This window comes from Silurus aristotelis (genome assembly GCF_946808225.1).
Source record: "Silurus aristotelis genome assembly, chromosome: 4".
Lineage (NCBI taxonomy): Eukaryota > Metazoa > Chordata > Actinopteri > Siluriformes > Siluridae > Silurus > Silurus aristotelis.
The window spans coordinates 13,561,050-13,580,070 of record NC_139577.1 but is presented as its reverse complement, the minus strand read 5'-3'; the positions used below and the strand labels follow the sequence as shown (position 1 = coordinate 13,580,070).

Genomic DNA, 19,021 nt, shown 5'->3' with positions numbered 1-19,021 from the left:
AACTCCTCCTAACCTGGTGGTCTAGTGGTTAGGATGCGGCGCTCTTACCGCTGCGACCCGGGTTCGATCTCCAGTCAGGGAACCAACCCCAGCCACTCTCAGTGCCGGTCCCAAGCCCGGATAAATGGGGAGGGTTGCGTTAGGAAGGGCATCCAGCGTAAAACGTGTGCCAAATCAAACATGCGGAGGATCTGCTGTGGCGACCCCTATCGGGAGAAGCCGAAAGAAAGTTTGATTTGACTCAAACTTGTTCTCAAATCCTTATGCTTGCCCATTTTTCCTGCTTTTAACACATCAACTTTGAGGAAAAATATTCAATTGCTGCTTGATATATCCCACTCACTAACAGGTGCCATGATGAAGATCTTTTTCTTTCGGCTTCTCCCATTAGGGGTCGCCACAGCGGATCATCCGTCTCCATACCCCCCTGTCCTCTACATCTGCCTCTTTCAAACCGACTACCTGCATGTCTTTCCTTACCACATCCATAAACCTCCTCCTTGGCCTTCCTCTTTTCCTCCTTCCTGGTGGCTCCATCCTCAGTATTATCCTACTGATATACACCATGTTCCTCCGCTGCACATGTCCAAACCATCTCAATCTCGCCTCCCTCACCTTGTCTCCAAAACATCCTACATGTGCTGTCCCTCTAATAAACTAATTTCTAATCCATGATGAAGAGATAATCAGTGTTATTCACTTCACCAGTCACAGTGTTATGCCTGATTAATGTGTAATAAAGTGTATGTCAGAAAGAACCGTTTTAAACTCATGTCCTGTCCTGCAGGTGGCAGCAGACCAATAACATCCTCCCTTTATGCGTCAGTAAAAGCTGAACAGTGCTCATCTGAAAGTGCTCATCCAGTCTCAACAACTGGGGTTTTTTTTTAGTTTTTTTTTTTTATGTAATTTTATAATCAAACTATTATCTCGGGCCGCGCCCTGTTGATTTGGTCGAGCATCTAAAACCAAACGCGTGCACGCTTCACGGGTCGCTAAATGTCAGCAATAAGGCCGCATTCCGTTTCCGGCTTGTGTTCCGACAAGTCCCGATTTAACGCGCTTGTGGCGTCGCTGATTGGCGGACTAGTCTTTGAGTGCGACCAACACCAGCCAATAGTAGAGCAGGACGCTGTAAGGCACGAGCCAATCACAGCGAACGAAGCGCGACTTGTCGGAAAGCAATGCAGTAAAGAATCGGTGAGCACAGCGAGTCTACGCTTGAAGGAAAAAAAAAAAAAAAAAAGAAAGTTCAACGCTCTGACAGCTATTTGGTGCGGCGGGTTTTGTAGTGGAGCTGCGCTACACAACCACCCCCGCCACCACCCCAGGGCTAAAGATGGCGCTTAAACGAATCCAAAAGGTAAGCAGAAAAAATTTACTGCAGCGTTTCTTACATTCCATTGCACCGAAAAGCGGTTTATGTGACCCACATGAGCCCGTTAACAAGTGCAGCCTGGTGACTAAGTGATCTATTTTTTTACAGCTAGTGAATACTGACACAAGAGCTATAAACTTAGCAAGATACAGTCGGTTTACACTTTTATATAAAAGTATACACATTAAAACAGGCCCCCGAGGAGAAGCCGATTAGCCAGCTGTTGATTATTTCATGTATAATGTGTCACCGGGTAGAAACTCCACATGTCAGTACATGAGACCGCATACACTGTAGTCCTGCTACACACTTCATCCATAATCTCACAGGATATGGGTTGAATCCTGTAATATAAATACACGTTTGTCTATTTCTGACACGCAGCCTCAGGACTCTTTAGTGTTCAAAATAGTTTAGTCTCCGTGTTGAGCTCTGATTAAAATAGTAAGAATATCATCTTTTCTCATTCACACTCGGTGCTCTTCTTAGCCTGTGATTTAGGCGTTGTATTTTATAAACCTGGTTGAGATCAGCATTTGGAGACTTGGTAGATTATAGGGGAAGCTGAATCTCACCTGAAAAACCATGTGGCGGACTTGTTTTTAGTCCAAGAATGTAAGTGCAGTTGCGCAATGCTCAAATGTGTAGCGTTCATTAGTTATGGATAGCAGCCAGGGTTGCCAGGTCTTGCACAGAAAGGCATCCTCGTGTTCAATTAATAAAATACAAAAAAATATACAAAACGTTTAATTCATCAAATTCATCGTTTCCATATGAATTTCAGTACTTAAATCCACATTGTAATACATTTTTAGATAGATTAGTATTAACAGCTAACGAGTTTTGTTTGATGAATTTGTTGATTTAATAAAGGAAAGTAGATCAGTAATCCTGTTCACTATGTGCATTCAGAATGTTCAGTGATGAGGAAGAAGTGTTGCTGTATGAGAGGTCCTCCTGAACTGAATATGTTCCTTTCTTAAATAAACATGATTACATTTAGAAATGATAAAGGTCTTCAGTGTGATCATGAACATCATCCATATCATTCTCTATCCCATCACCTGAAGTTTAAGGGTTTTTGTAGAGATCCCCATATACAAGGGCTTATGGACTAATATCGGACAGTGATGACCTTTTCCATACCATGTATGAAAAGAAGAAAAAATAACATTTGGAAAAACCTTTGAAAAATAAGGACCAGCTTCATGTCTCTCATTAGAGGTCACTGAATAGCTGAATAAGGGATTGAACTCTTTTGTACAATAAATTGGATTGTTTCTCATTGTACTTTTTCACTGAACCAGAATATTGAAAAAGAAACTGCATTAATTCATTTAATAACATACTCATGCTTTCTAATTATTTACATTTTAATATGATATTTGGTATAACACAGTACCTATTTTTGGCCGATTGGCCTTCAATGAAGTTTGATTTTTGGTGCTCCGTAGGAAAATGTTTAGGCAACTCTGTTTTATTGTCATTGCCAATTCAGCGAAATTGCTGTTGCACCTCTAAGAACTGACAATTAATATTTACACAAAACAAAACCCTGATCTCTGTTCACTAAGACACCAGTGGGATAGTCACTGATCACTGATAATCACTGATCAACCTGTTCAGTGTGTAAATGCTTTTTTCAGTCTGATGATATGGAGATAAATGATTGAGTCAGTCAGTGGAATCTGATCACCGACTAAATCTATTAAGCCTGTATTTGTGTTGTCAAGAATGTATTGTCTTGATTAGAGTAAGAAATGTACAGTTCAAGGTTTTGGCATCACACATCTCGCATGTGTATTTTGCTTTTACAGCTGCGTTTTAAACCTGGCTCCTTATTTCATGCGATATGTGCATTAGAACAAAAGTACAATTATAATAAATATATATATTATTTTTTTAAACAAAGTTAATGAACTTGGCAACACAGATGTCAGCCATCTAACTCGCTGACCCCTCACTCGAATCCTTTATACTTCAGGTGTCTACCCGACCACCAGCAAAAATAAATGTTGCACTACTCGCTCAGACGAGTTTGTGGACTTGCTTAGGTTCCATTCTACCCTCCCCTATCCCATGTGACCCCCAGTTGCTAAATATACACTAATGCTAGCGCACACTCACACTGACAGGGATCATGTTGCTACAATCATACCACAATTATCATGACGACAGCATGTGTCTTTAGTGATCATACTGAATCTTAATAATGCATTATTGGAATGGCCCAAATTGAGAACCTTCCAGAATGCATGTCAATCTTTCTCTCTCTCTACCACACACACACACACACACACACACACACACACACACACACACACACACACACACACACACACACATTTTCTATCATCCCTTAATCACTTGCTCTTTTGTAGGAACTGACCGATTTGGCCCGGGATCCTCCAGCACAGTGTTCAGCAGGTCCAGTTGGGGATGATGGTGAGTTCCCAAGACCTAAACATGTCCATTTGTGAAAGTGGTTTCTTCAGTTTTGCAGATGAACATCTTTTCTTTCTTTCTTTCTTTCTTTCTTTCTTTCTTTCTTTCTTTCTTTCTTTCTTTCTTTCTTTCTTTCTTTCTTTCTTTCTTTCTTTCTTTCTTTCTTTCTTTCTTTCTTTCCTTCTTTCCTTCTTTCTTTCTTTCATAGTATTCCATTGGCAGGCTACAATCATGGGTCCTGTGAGTATGACTACAACACACCCAAAAAAAAACAGTGAGGTCTTTATTTTTATTTATCTTTAATTTTTTGCCACCAAGTGGTATAGTGTAAAAAAAAAAAAAAAAAAAAAAAACACAAGCTAAACTCTGTAGACATTTACATTTTCACATGATTAGACCCACTTCTCCATTGCTCTCATTGTTCAACATATATGATCATTTTGAAGTTTGAGTCAAGTATTTGCCCAACAAAGCTGGTATTCCATTACTATTGTCAAGTTGATGCTAAAATGTAATGCTTATTTAAATTTATTGCTGTGTTCCACATGTTAAGAGTCTCTATGGTACTCTACTAGGTTACAATATTTGAACAGGAATCCATTATTAAAAAATAGTTAATAGTGGAATAGTGCAGATAAGGCTATGAAGGAAGACTTGTATTATGTTTTCCTTTACTTTACTATTCTGTAACTACTTCATAACTTTTGAATAAAGGACTCCTAGCAAGTCTGTGAATATATCTTTAAATAGTAGTCTAATACAAACAAATATGATGTATAAACAGTTTTTTTTATCCCATATCAAATGTATTAATGCTTACAAAGCCATTGATATGCAGAACAGGAGACATACAGTTGTAATGGCAAGTGAACATCTAGAAGCTTTATTGTTATTTTTTTAATTTCGCACTATAAACTATTTTAAGTTCCTCAAACATGACTCATATATTAAGCCATCAGATGATGTATCTTGGGTAATTACTTTTTTTCGACTTGTATGTTGTAGATATTTTGGTTGTGTGATTTTAATAAATAGGCAGATTTCAATTCATTTGCACAGATTATCTTAAGTGTGAGTGAAATGCAAAAATTGTATTTCTATAAGTGGAAAGAACACCAAATAATTAAATATATAAATATATTTATTTATTTGTCTATTTATTTATTATATAATAATAATTATAATAATAATAATAATTATTATTATTATTTTTAATTTTTTTATTTTTTTTTAATGCATTAAAAAATCGATTTATTTATTTTTTTAAACCTGGTCTCACTGGCTAAGAAAAGTGTTAAAATTATATATAAAAAAATAGACATTTCAAGATAACTTCTTAGAGATGTAACAGCTATTTAGTTAAATTTTACAATAAACTAGTGCTGCCCAGACATTTTTAAATGGAGGGCGAAAAATCAAACTTGATTGAAGGCCGTGGGCCAAAAATACAATGGTGCATTATACCAAACATAATATTAAAATTATAAAAGTTAAAAATATAATATATATATATATATATCACACACACAAATAAAATTTGCCATGATTCCTTTGATTTTATAATATAAAAAATAAATACATTTTTGTAATTTGCTTAACTAATGCAGTTTTAGTTCTGTTTAACATATAATACAATGAGCAAGAATCCAATGTATTGTACAATAGAGTTCAACGCATATGCAAATATTATTGAAACATGAATAAAAACTTTGTTTTGGCTGGTTAAAAGAAATGCTTTTAATTACTCATTTCAAAGTTCATTCTGATTGTGATTGCGCTACATTGACTTTTCATTGAATTTATATGCATAAACTGACGTCTGCATGCAGAACGAGAGTCCCTATCAGGGTGGGGTTTTCTTCCTGACCATTCACTTCCCAACAGACTACCCTTTCAAACCCCCAAAGGTAACTTTCTAAAATTCTAGTTGTGTTTGCAGTATGCATGTATAATATTGGCATGTGTTGACATTAAGGTCTTCTGCCTTAGGTTGCATTCACCACAAGAATCTACCATCCAAATATTAACAGTAACGGCAGCATCTGTCTGGATATCCTCAGGTCCCAGTGGTCTCCTGCACTTACAATTTCTAAAGGTACAATTCTAGATATTAATACAAATAACATAAGTATATAAATTATTAACATCATTCTTAAAACAATGAGACACAGATGCTAATAGTGATCTTCATGGTCACCCATAGAGATCTAATCACAACAGGATTTTATATATAATTAATAGCCATAGGTTCGTGGACACCTTACCATCACACATCCCATATATGCTTTTTTTTAAACATTTTATTCCAAATTTAGTCGCCATTTTGCTTTCTATTTTGTGGCTTTGGGGGTTTGTACCCATTTATTCATATTAGTAAAGTCAGGGACTGATTTTGTACAAGGAAGCCTGAAAAATAGTCCCATTTATTCTAAATTGTTTTTCTATTTCGAACTTGACAAACCGTGCCCTCATGGATCTTGCTTTGTGCACAGGGACATTTTCATGCCATGTATTTGGGCCTCTTAGTTCTAATGAAGAAACATTGTAATGCTACAGCTTCCAATGAATTGTGTGTCTCCAACCATGGACAAAGTTTAAGGAAGGAGGACAAATGATTGTAATTGTCTGGTGTCCACAAACTTTTGATCATGCTTTATTGTGACTTCATATTTTCTTTCTTTCTTTCTTTTTAATTTATTTATTTATTCTAGTTCTTTTGTCCATCTGCTCACTCTTATGTGATCCAAACCCAGATGATCCTCTCGTACCAGAGATTGCACGAATCTACAAAACAGACACAGAGAAGTATGTACTCTCATATACACTCATGCAAAGGGACACCGACAGAAATAACACATGCAGTCTTTTGAAAGCCGATCACATGTTTTTCCAGACACCTTTGTGGGGAACTCGGATTTTGATTGGTCAATCGTGGCATGCAGCAGTCTGTTATTTCGGTCATGACTAAATAGCAGACTCCTGAATCTGATTTGATTGGTCATGTCACTGTGCTAGATCTCTTAAAACTATTGTGGAATTCCTGTTCAAATTTATTCAGTCTTATCTCCCTTTCATATCCATTTCCAGTGTAATGGTAAACAGTTACGTACCTATTCAGTCTTGATTAAATATTTTACTTAGTATTTTAGCTTTAAAAAAACAATCCATATTAAAGGGATGATTACATTGGACTGTAGCAATGGTATAAGTGGTGTAATGATTTGAGGGCCTAAACCCTCTCAAGAATTATTTTGCTATTCCATCTGTCTACATTTTCCCTTATATAAACTGCTGCCTTGGCAGGTACAATAAAATGGCAAGAGAATGGACAGAGAAATACGCCATGTTGTAGGTGAGGGGTAAGAGCCTATGCATTTTGAGCAGAAATATAAAAATAAAGAGTGGTGTGCTCCATTGATGCTGCTTTCTGTGTGGCACTGCATGAACGTGTGAACACTGTTATTACACTTTACTGCACATGATCTGTTCCAAGCTGAAATTGCAAAACTGGTATGCCTGGTTATCTCCTATTAGCCCCTTAAATGACATATGACAATTCTACTGTTATTTATTGTAAATAAGCCACTTATGCACTTTTGGTTAGATGTTAACTGCATTGCATTGGCGCTGTATATTTACCTTGCACAATGACAATAAAGCTTAATCTAATCTAATCTAATAAATGATTTATAAGCAAGCCTGTGAAACTAGGCCCATGCTCAGTCAGCCAGCTCAGGTGCCCAGTATTCACATTAGACTGTGATATTGTGAACTTGCTTTGACTGACACAGCTAAGTTTGCACTATAATTAATAAAAATGACTTGCTACTTAATGACATGTCAAAATTCTAACTTGGCACAGTGCTTTTAGTGCAGAATTTGTGATTAATTGCTTTCTGCAATTTTCTGCTTTTTGTCTGATGGATGCATTGATGCCATCAAAATCGGTTGTGTGAGGATTTATGCAAAAATATGTGACAAATCTACTGACCTGAAGGAAATCTCATAAATCATGTTTCTGTAAATCATGTTGGGTAACCGAAAGTAGACAATTACATTCATGTTGCAATGGCTTTCAAAACATTTACTGGCATACTAAATAGTTTGTCTTTTTTTAGTTAAGTGCATCATGAAAAAATGCTTCCGAACTGCCCTGATTTGATCTGAAAAACCAGTAAGAATAATTCAATAAATGAAAATTGATTGTGCTCTTTCAGCTATCAGAATAATCACGTTTACTGCAGGTTTACATTGTGTGATTTTGTATATTGATAACTGGTATATGTTTATATAGAGTGTATACACACATACATACATACATACATACATACATATATATATTATTGTGTGTGTATGTGAATGGTAAGTTTTAAAAGACATGCAACTACAATATTTTCTCTGTTAAAATATAAATTTTATTTGATGATAACATTAAAGATACATATGAACCAGCTACCGATGTGATGCCATACGATTACGATGCAGTGTGATCTGGATCGAAATTTGATTCAACACATGATGAAATGGAAAAAATATGATGTTAGGCATATGGCACAGATAGTTCACTTTTATTTAGTTGGTTCAGACAGACAGTAAATCATGAATCTACTTAAGTGCCTTTTGACTTTTAACACATGGCTCTTTCACAAACAAACCTTTGTATTGTAGAAGAAAGATGAAATAAAACCAGATGTTCTTTTCCTGTTCTGTCTCCAGGAAGATGCAGCTCTACCTCTGCCATGTTAATCTGTATTCTATGTGACTCTCAGGACACGCCGGTAGTGTTGTGATACGTCATATTCACGTAGCAGCAGTGGTGCTGAGAGAATGCGCTTGAGAAACTGTTTAGCGAGGAGAAATCAATTTACATATCAAATATTGGTCATAGATTATTTGTCACTTTCTGCATAATAAAAGTAAAGCGCATCTACTAATAATTATATATAAATAAATTAATTTTTACCGATGCAAATATGTTAAAAACTTTGCGTCGCGATACAAATGCCAACTTGTATCCGATGCACAGATGCAAATCAGTAAATCTTACCATCCCTAACATACTACTGACAAAGTTCTTTCAAGCTTTCTAATGCTTTTTTCTTTTATCTTTATTGCAGATACAACAGAATAGCACGGGAATGGACGCAGAAATATGCCATGTGATGTTGGCAGGACACATTTACAAACTGTTGTTAATGCTCTTGTGTTTGGTCATTTCATCACATATCTCTCTTACGGAGAAACAGTCCGCAGTTGTCTGCTGAAACGAGACTACAAAAGAAAGAAAGACCTGCAGGAGTTGCCTTTTTTTCTCTCAAATATCATGTGGACCTCATTCATCAAGTGGAGTCTTTTCCCTCCTTTCTGCTTTTTGCTTTGCAGTCAATACATCACTTACTCTGACCTCTTGCCTCATTCAATCTTTGTGTAAGAGCACAGTGCCGGCCTGCTCAGGCAGAGGACTGTAGGCTGTGCTACTGCTATTGCTTCTTCTGGGCTGCGCTGCATGTCATCAGAGAGTAAGGCTCAGTTGTGGCACATCACTGGGATTATCAGATGCATTTTGTTTTTTTTGTTCGTGCTCTCAGATTTGCAGAAAATCTTTCTCGGCCCAAGCTTTAACATCTGTAGCAATGAATTGCACCCCAGCTAGCTTAAATGTCCTGCTTTTGATTTTTCCCTTAAATAAAGTTACATAACTCATCTGTGTTTCTGTTTAATATTTGAGAACTCAACTATGTAACATAACATCAAATTGTTAGTTTGTATTTCCAAATTCCCCAGGGCAAGGTTTGCAGTGTGTTTATTTCATTTTTATTTTACAATCAGATGAAATCACATTGATTGTGGTAGACATCTTATTTTATAGTCTTTCTAGGATAGTGAACAGAAAAATAAGGTTTGACCAGGCAGTTTTTTACCCTGGTCACCCTTTCCATTTAGTTGATTTTGGTCATTTAATGCTAATATCGTTATACCAGCACCGTACTTTTATTATTATTTTTTTTATAAAGTCAATTCACAGTAGCAACTTCTACTGGCTAAACTCTGACAACGTATGTACTGAATACTAGAATTGATCACAAAATTGATTACTGAGTTATTAGAACAATATAAATCTTGTAATTTTTGTGATCTTGTGTGACTGCAGTTAGACAATACAGTACCGTATTATTAAAAATGCACATAAAGTGTACTTTTTTTAAGTGTATACAGTGATGCAGGGTGTTGAAGTTCATGTTCAACTCGTCGAAATGCATCAGTCAATGCATACATTTGAGGGACATACTTTTTATGCTCGTATTGTATGGACACATTTAAGATTTACTCAAAGAAGTGTATAAATGCTATATCATCAGTAATGGTGCAGCACCATGTCCATTCAGTTCCAATATTAAAAGAAAAACAGTTTGGACGGTTGATAATTTGTTATCGGGTTTTTCGTAAATGAACGAATGGAACAAATAATTAAAAAGAGAGGACTTGTGATTGCATTTCAACAGTGTTATCTATTATTATTATTATTATTATTATTATTATTATTATCTGCAAATCCTGTTCACGCGTTCTCCATTCTGCGCGATTTGAGCGCATCCGCGACGTGCAAAAGGCTCCTAGACCTAAAAAGCATAAAGAATTTCGCCATAGAGTTCAAGCCTCGAGCTTTTATATGCTGTTCATTATTTATTTATTTATTTATTTTTTCATTTATTTATTGATGCATATTTCATAATACTTTTATTTAAAAGTCTGCGCAATCAGTCATCCCTCTGTCACCTGACTGATCGTGTGATGTTTGAAGCAGGAAGTTCCGGGCTTTAAAGCTTGAGATTACACATCAAAGAACCACATGACTCCTGCAGATAAATATATAAATATATTTACACATATGAGACATGAGGCATGTACAAGATGCCTGGAGCTGCTTGTCTGTTTTTTTGCGTGTGCATAGCGTTTCCCGCAGTGTTTTTCAGCAGCGTGCGTTGTGTCGGTGTGGGAGTGTATGAGTTAGTCTTAGACGGGAAATGGCACTTACAGAACTCTAATGGCTCTGTGTCACTCATGGCACAAGTACCTGGCTGTGTCCATACAACACTGCAGCAACAACAACTTGTTGAGGTAACGATGCACCAGTGTGCCTCCATTTACTGTATATTATCACCTTAAAGCATTGAACAACAGCTTTAACATTTAGTTACGATTTGTATAAAAACCTGTTGAACCTTAAACTGGTTTTCATATACCCAGTGTTATACATACAGCAAAGTAATTTAGCTGAAAAGTAAAATGGGACTTAAATGCAAGCAGAACTGACAATCATATAATATAATATGCAATGACTGACAGCCTCTGTCAATTTTGCAACCAAGGTTAAAACCCAAGAAAGGTCCACCCAGAATGGTCACTTTTGCACCAACATCCACAAGAGATGTACCTTTAATCTTTAATGTACATTTCATGTTTTACATTTAACTGTACATTTCTGAACATTTCAATAGCCTCTACAGATGAACTCTAGATCATTTTCATCTGATCCTGCATGGTTAGGCCTAAAGATTTGTATTTTTTCGTGCCTTTCTTGATGTTCACCAACTCATCATTACCAGCTCCATGTCAGACACCATATATTTTACAATACAACAATGACGTAATCATTCAGAATCGGGTTCGCATTTGAAATCATAAGGTTCATTAGGATTAGATGGTGGAATGGAAATAGTTATATAGGATGCATCAGTTAGATATTTTTTACACTATTATATGCTGTTATTAGGATGTTAGAGCCAATGCATATCAGACGGCTTTATTTGGAGATTTTAGAAGTGACTTTATGCCTCTGACTCTACACTCTAAAGTTCTGCTTTAAATGTTTGACTTTGTCATTGCACAATATTTTGCAAATGTAGACTGCTTGTTCTTCATATACAGTTTGGTGCTTAAGAAATAACCGTGTACTTTTGTTAATGTCTTGCAGGATCCATACTATCGGTTTAATGACCTGGCCTACCGATGGATCTCTCTAGATAACTGGACGTACACCACTTTATTCTCTGTGCCTGATCATGTCAAGTATGTTATATTACTGTACTAGAGGTCGGCCGAAAGTGGATTTTTTTTTTACCGATAGCTACGTTGGATCGTACTTGCTAATAACCAATTAATCAACCCATAGTTTTTAAAATGGAGACTTGATGAAAAAACAAACACGCCACATAAAACAGTACTGAACTTGCATTATATTAATAATATATTGAGGAAAATAAAAGAGATGCATTCTAAGTGAAACAAAAAGTGACACTCCAAATAAATAAAAAGTTCCGAAAAACTATTGGTATGAATTTTTTACGTTAATTCTAGCAATCAACTATCTGTGCTGATTAATCAGCAAAACTGATGAATCGGTCGACCACTATACTGTACTATTAGTCGATTCTTAGTATTAACTAATCACACACAGAAGAGTGTGACTGATGTTGAATTTTATAAAAATAGATTGTTTATATTACATACTGTGCATTTCAACAGAGAGAGCAGACGAGCTGTTCTCGTATTTGAAGGCGTGGACACAATCTCCACTATATCTCTAAACGGAGTTGTCATCGGAAAGACAGACAACATGTTCCGGAGATATGTATGTAAAGACTTACCCTCACACAAATTGTGCAAACAATGAATTATCTCCAAACGATTGTTTTTATTTTTACACCCTGATAAGATGAGCACATGATATTTTGAAATCCTGGCACATTGAAACAAGTGATAATATGTACTGCTTAATCACTAAATTTGTACATTTGTTCTCAGGACTTTGACGTTACAAGACTGCTTAAGGACATTAATGCTCTGGAAGTCTGGCTCATGTCAGCTGTGACCTACGCAGCAGCGCGAAGTAAAGCTCACACCTCATACAAAGTCCCCCCAGAATGTCCTCCTGCTGTACAGAAAGGGGAGTGTCATGTAAACTTTATTCGAAAGGTATATTAAAACTTGATGTGTGACCTTAATGTATACCAATTCATCTAAATCAGTGAGACATAACGTTGTTGATTTTGTGTGTGTTTCAGGCACAGAGCTCATTTAGTTGGGACTGGGGGCCATCTTTCCCCACTCTTGGCATTTGGAAGGGTGTTCGTCTACAGTTATTTAATACACTCAGGGTGTTGAGTTTTACAACCAATCCAAAATATGGTACAGTTTACAGGACTCTCTTTTATGAAGGCTGAACATTTCCGTTAAAATCCATAATGCACAGCAAATTTATCAAATAAGAAGTGTAATATGTGGGTTAATGAAGTAAGTGTGCAAACTGCTCTGGTTAAGGGCGTCTCCCAAATGCCGTAAAATAAATCACCTCTGCTGTAATCAGCTTTTATGCTCTGAAATGGACAAGAATCTTGGATTAATGTACAGTAATCAAAGTGGCACATCACATGTGTAAAGATTTTGCTTGACAAATTTGTGCATATCAAGCCAAAATGTTTGCCCTTCAATCAGAAGATAAGGCTTTTTCTGTACGTTTACAACTAACATTTGTATAGAGAGTTTACTGATCACATATACTCACTGACCATTTACGGCATTTGGCAGACACCATTGTTCAGGGCGACTTACAGTTATATCATTCATCCAACTGAGCAGCTACGGGGTTAAGGGCCTTGCTCAGGGGCCCAAGAGTGGCAGCTTGGTGTGGCTTGGATTTGAACTCCTTCAGATCCAAAGTTTAAACACCTTAACCACTAAGCTACCATCTCCTAGACCACCTTGTTTATGCAATTATCCAAATCCAGGACAATGAATAAAACCATGCAGCTTCAGATGATGATAATAAAATATCAGAAAGGGTGGGTAAATGTGATTCAGGTGACTTTGGAATTAGCCCAGGGAGCTTGAGTATTTCAGATAACCACTGGATGTTCACACAAAACAGATCACCCCCATATAGCATATATATATATATTACATAGAGCAAAAGTTCTCATTCTCTTTTGTACTCTCTGTGGTCATCATACCTCTACCCCCTCTCTCTTCAGACTCTGTTCTGTCATGCTGGACTGTGGAAGTAGAGATGTTCTTTGATGTTACTGCAGCCTCAAAAGGTGTCATCCATGTGTCTATGCCACAGTTATGGTCAGAGGCGAAATTTCCCCTTTTTCTCACACCTGAACAAAGCAACACATCTGTACTTCTACAGATCAACCAGGTAAATGAGGAACTTAAATGTCTTAACTGAAACTATAGTCAAACTTTTGATTAATGCAATTTCTGTTTGAAGAATGTTACAGTTGATCTATGGTGGCCCTTTGGACATGGTCAACAACCTCTGAATGATCTTTTAATAGATATCAACATGGAGAGTGGAGAGATATTTCATGCAGAAAGACTGGTAAAAGAAAAAAAGATCATAATCTGTTTTTTGTTTTGTTTTTTCCTTTTAAACACAAGCTCTTTCACTTACTTTGGTGTCTGTATATAGGTTGGTTTCCGTACTGTGGAGCTGGTACAGGAACCTATTCCTGGTTCTTCTGGGCTCAGCTTTTACTTTCGTATCAATGGGCAACCCATCTTCCTGAAAGGCTCAAACTGGATACCGGCTCATGCTTTCCAGGACCAGATTACTGCAGTCAAGTAAGACTTTACCCACTTAGAATTCAGTGTCCCTCACAAATCCATATTTTCATATTTTATGTTTTCATATCCTTGGCTAACATATAAAAAAAAATTATTCTAACCTTCTGATTATTCTTTTTTTTGTTTGTTAGTTTGACTCAACTGCTCGTGTCTGCACAGATGGCAAATATGAATGTTTTGAGAGTGTGGGGAGGTGGAATCTATGAACAAGACCTCTTCTATATTCTGTGCGATCAGCTAGGGATCATGGTACTCATTCTTGCATCATGTTATAAATCTATATTCTTTTTTTTTTGCTATTTGATATCAGTTTCTGCTGCAGGTTTTGATTCTGTGTCTGGTTCCAGGTTTGGCAAGATTTCATGTTTGCGTGTGCGCTGTATCCTACAGACAAAGATTTTATCGAGTCACTGGGAGAGGAAGTTATCCAACAGGTAGATACACACTTATCCGCAAACACAAAAAAACATTAAAATCTGCACAACTAATGGGTTCACGTGTTGTCTCTCAGGTGAGACGGCTCAAGTCGCATCCCTCTGTTGTCATCTGGAGTGGAAATAACGAGAACGAAGCAGCTATAGCAACCAATTGGTTTTTAATTTCTCCTGCTGACAAGCCTCGCTATTTAAAGGACTACATTCAGCTGTATGTGGAGAATATCAGAGAGATTGTACTTCAGGTACAATTCCAAAAACTAGTAAACTATCTATCTATCTATCTATCTATCTATCTATCTATCTATCTATCTATCTATCTATCTATCTATCTATCTATCTATCTATCTATCTATCTATCTATCTATCTATCTATCTATCTATCTATCTATCTATCTATCTATCTATCTATCTATCTATATATAATTTTCATTTATTTTATTTTTTTTGCTTTTTTTGTTTGAATGCCTGCAGGAATTTTTTTGAGAAGAATGCCTTTTAATAACATCATAAAACATAAAAAAAAAAAATAATTATATGCAACCGTGCCTGTCAAAAGTTTGGAAACACCTAGTCTTTTATCGTTCCAATTTCACAAGAATTGGAAAGTAAATGCCTGGAAGAAAATTCTGTCTTTCTGACTCAACAGATAAGTCAAATTTGATGTTTTTGGCACCAACAAAAGAACAAAAAAAGGAGAACAGGATAGAAGATGGTACCAGACTGCCTCCCATACACAGTCAAACATGGAGGTGGAAGGTTAATGGTTGTTTTTCTAAAAGACCACAAAAGGCATTTTTTTTTTTACTTTTGACAGGCACTGTAGTTCAATCTTAATTTTTATTTTTCTATATAAGGAAAATTTATGTATAGGTCCCTGGAGAGTCAAACAAGTGTATTTACACACAAAAAAAATAATCGTAAACCTCTAATCCTGGAACATTTCAATTTAGGAGGACAGCACAAGACCTTTCCTTGTGTCCAGCCCAACCAATGGTGTTGAGTCGAAGAAAGAAGGCTGGGTGGCTAAGGACCCCTATGACAATCATTATGGAGACGTCCACTTTTACAGCTACCTGACCGATTGTTGGGACTGGAGGACATTTCGCCGAGCACGCTTCGCCTCTGAGTACGGTTTTCAGTCCTGGCCATCACTGTCCACTCTCAGTAAGGTAAAGCTTCTGGCTACACATGTGGCTACACTGTGTGCCTGTGCGTGTAAATTCTCTGATTATGTACGTGTTAACAGGTGTCAGTCTCTACAGACCAGGATTTCAGCAGCGAGTTCTCACAACATCGACAGCACCATGAGTTTGGAAATCAGCAGATGCTTCAGCAAGCAATGTTGCATTACATCCTTCCCAACAATACAGACCTCGGGCGTCGATACCGAGACACTATATATATCACCCAGGTGTCAATACACAACATGTAAATCACAGTCTCAGCGATAGAAAAAGTGTAACATAAAGATAATATAGGCAATCATGTTTGGTCTACGCAGGTTATGCAGGCCCAGTGTGTGAAAGCGCAGACAGAATTCTACCGCCGCAGTCGCAGCGACATTGTTGGTGGTGAAGGGCACACCATGGGTTCGCTGTACTGGCAGCTGAATGATATTTGGCAGGCTCCTTCTTGGTCCTCTATAGGTCAGTGTGGCAAAACACACCACAGCCAACACATATCATAATATACAGGTAAGCCCTGACTCACCCTGATGAAGATGCGTTCCGATGGAGTCTTAAAGAATGGTGATCATTTTGGCATAGTACAGGGTTATTCAAAAAGAATGAACCGAGTTCATTACGCAATATTTTATTAAGGAAAAGTAATACAAAGCTCCAGCCAAGTCACAAGTATTATACTCACAATCAACTTTTATTTAAATGACTGATTAAAAATTAACACACTCATTCCATGACGATGCTTGAGATCTGAAGCAATGCGTCATGATACCGGTTAATTCTTTTTGAATAACCCTGTATATTGTAATTTGGTAATAATTTAACAAATTACAGTACATCATTTCGCCAAAAAAAAAGAGCAATTTACAGTACCGTCATGTATAAACTTTACAGTATATATGTATGTGGCTGAGCGCTGGTTTGCGAGTGGAGAGCGGAGCAGGACGAAACAAGTGGTAAGAAGCACACCTGAAGTTGATGAGACTCATAAGTGTTCTCTGTTTTGGTGTCTGGTGACACCAAAATTGGGTTTTGAAACACTAAAAACTATACATGCTCCATCACTGAGACAACTGAACGCTTGTCAACCACTGGCAGGAGATGCGTACACCCTGACAGCGCCCCAATGTTTCCGCATACACGCTGCTACGTTTGTCTGCCGCGCGGAACTTTTAATATTTTTTACCATTTTTTTTTCATACCGCTTTTATGTCATTGTAAGATCGAAAACTCTGAAATCTAAGCATTTTAACTCGGGGATTACCTATATAATAATTACACCAATCAGGCATAACATTATGACATTGTACCATTTTAACTTGTTAGTGAATATCACTGATTATATCTTCATCATGGCACCTGTTAGTGTGTTGAATATATCAGGCAGCAAGTGAACATTCTGTCCTCAAACTTGATGCGTTAGAAGCAGGAAAAATGGGCAAGTGTAAGGATTTGATCGAGTTTGACAAGGCTAAATTATATTGTGTTAATGCCTGACAGGTCACGACTGTTTTGGCAGCAAAAGTGGGACCAACACTATATAATGCAGGCCGTCATAAAGTTATGCCTGATCGGTGGCCATAAAGTTTTGCCTGATTGGTGTAAACATACATGATCATAAAATAAAGTACACTTTTTGCTGTTTTATACATAATGCATATGTGATTTTTAGAGTTTGGTGGAAAATGGAAAATGCTGCACAATTTCGCTGTCCGTTTCTTTAGTCCACTCATATCAGTAGGGGTTGAGGATAACGGAAATTTGCTCATCTACGCTGTCTCTGACAGAAACACAGACTATTCTCTCAAAGTTACTGTAAGTACACTCTTCTCTTTTTTCTCTGCGACCATCATATATAAATCTTTAACCAACTGATCAACACAGATTTAATTTTATTTTTCTCTTTAAATCTGGGTGTGTCCATGTCGGCTGCCTGAAGGTGAAGTTATACCAGTGGAATAGTTTTACCCCACAGTGTTTTCTGGAGTCTGATCAGGCAATAGTGAAAGGAGGTGGTGTCACAAAGGTGTTTCAGTCTCCAGTCTCCAGGGTGCTAACGAATTGTGGAAACTGCACTCGGAAATCATGTGTAGTCACCTTTGTCCTCAGCGGCCCGGATGGTGTACCAAGTCCCTCCAACCACCTGTTCCTCAGCTCACCAAAAGATGCTGAAGGCCTCCAAAAACCGAACATCACAGTGAGGGTCACGCTGTACCAGTTACACTCATTGCCAAATTATTATTATTTTTTACATTACATGATTGTCATCCATGGTTTGTGTGTGTCTGTGTGTATAGTTCATTGTGGAGGATGCTGGAAGAAGGTTAATGGTGAATCTTTATTGTTCTTCACCTGCACTGTTTGTATGGCTGGATGCCGACAACATTCCCGGATTCTTTGACGATAATGGCTTTTTGATGATATCTGAGAAATACACTGTTTATTTCACAAAACTGGGAGCCGCCACTTTACAGGAGTTCACTGCCAAGCTGCAAATTACTTCCCTCCGAGACATCTACTGAGTGTCTTGTATTGGTGTGAATGAGCAGAAATTAATTATTTGCATTTCATTTTGAACACATTGATTCTGTGGTGTACTGTTGTACAGTGTTATGCTCTGGGGTCCCTGATTCGATCATGAGCATGAACCAGTATGTAAAAATGTATGCAGTTCCTTGTAATAGACTCCCGTCTCATACTGGACTCTTGGATTGCAGTCTTGAGAGTCTATTGATGATAAATGAATGATTCTGTACACTTTAGATAAAAAAACTAAAATTCTAATATCAGAAATCAGGTTGTTCTGAACGTGTTTTTGTTATTCTTTTGTCCGATTTGTCAATAAAAATGAAAAAAAAAAAAAAAAGGCTTTATGTAATTACTGGTTGAGAATTTCATCTGCAAAGCCTGCATTCCCTTATAGAGTTGGCTTATTTACTCTGTCAGCTCGG

At 37.1% G+C, this 19,021-nt stretch overlaps 2 protein-coding genes across 3 annotated transcripts; both read left to right on the top strand.

Annotated features, from left to right (window-relative positions):
* The first annotated feature begins 829 nt into the window (after positions 1-829).
* On the top strand, positions 830-9,526 carry ube2d3 (ubiquitin-conjugating enzyme E2D 3). Of its 2 annotated transcripts, XM_083540605.1 has the most exons (8): positions 1,137-1,363; positions 3,760-3,823; positions 4,032-4,063; positions 5,653-5,730; positions 5,813-5,918; positions 6,535-6,628; positions 7,127-7,175; positions 8,941-9,526. In XM_083540605.1, exons 1-7 carry the CDS (start codon positions 1,340-1,342, stop codon positions 7,173-7,175), a joined length of 447 nt encoding a protein of 148 aa, XP_083396731.1. In that variant the 5' UTR covers positions 1,137-1,339; the 3' UTR covers positions 8,941-9,526. The 2 variants fall into 2 exon arrangements, with proteins under 2 accessions (XP_083396732.1, XP_083396731.1); XM_083540606.1 differs by lacking the exon at positions 7,127-7,175 and having other exon boundaries at positions 830-1,363.
* An 895-nt stretch (positions 9,527-10,421) lies between these two features.
* manba (mannosidase, beta A, lysosomal) lies at positions 10,422-18,936 on the top strand. Its single transcript, XM_083539920.1, has 17 exons — positions 10,422-10,942; positions 11,799-11,893; positions 12,350-12,455; positions 12,629-12,799; positions 12,889-13,012; positions 13,855-14,024; positions 14,097-14,207; positions 14,298-14,449; positions 14,584-14,701; positions 14,800-14,886; positions 14,964-15,131; positions 15,840-16,058; positions 16,136-16,300; positions 16,391-16,535; positions 17,743-17,885; positions 18,010-18,267; positions 18,368-18,936. The coding sequence occupies exons 1-17, from the start codon at positions 10,727-10,729 to the stop codon at positions 18,590-18,592; spliced, it is 2,673 nt and encodes an 890-aa protein (XP_083396046.1). The 5' UTR covers positions 10,422-10,726; the 3' UTR covers positions 18,593-18,936.
* Positions 18,937-19,021: the final 85 nt, after the last annotated feature.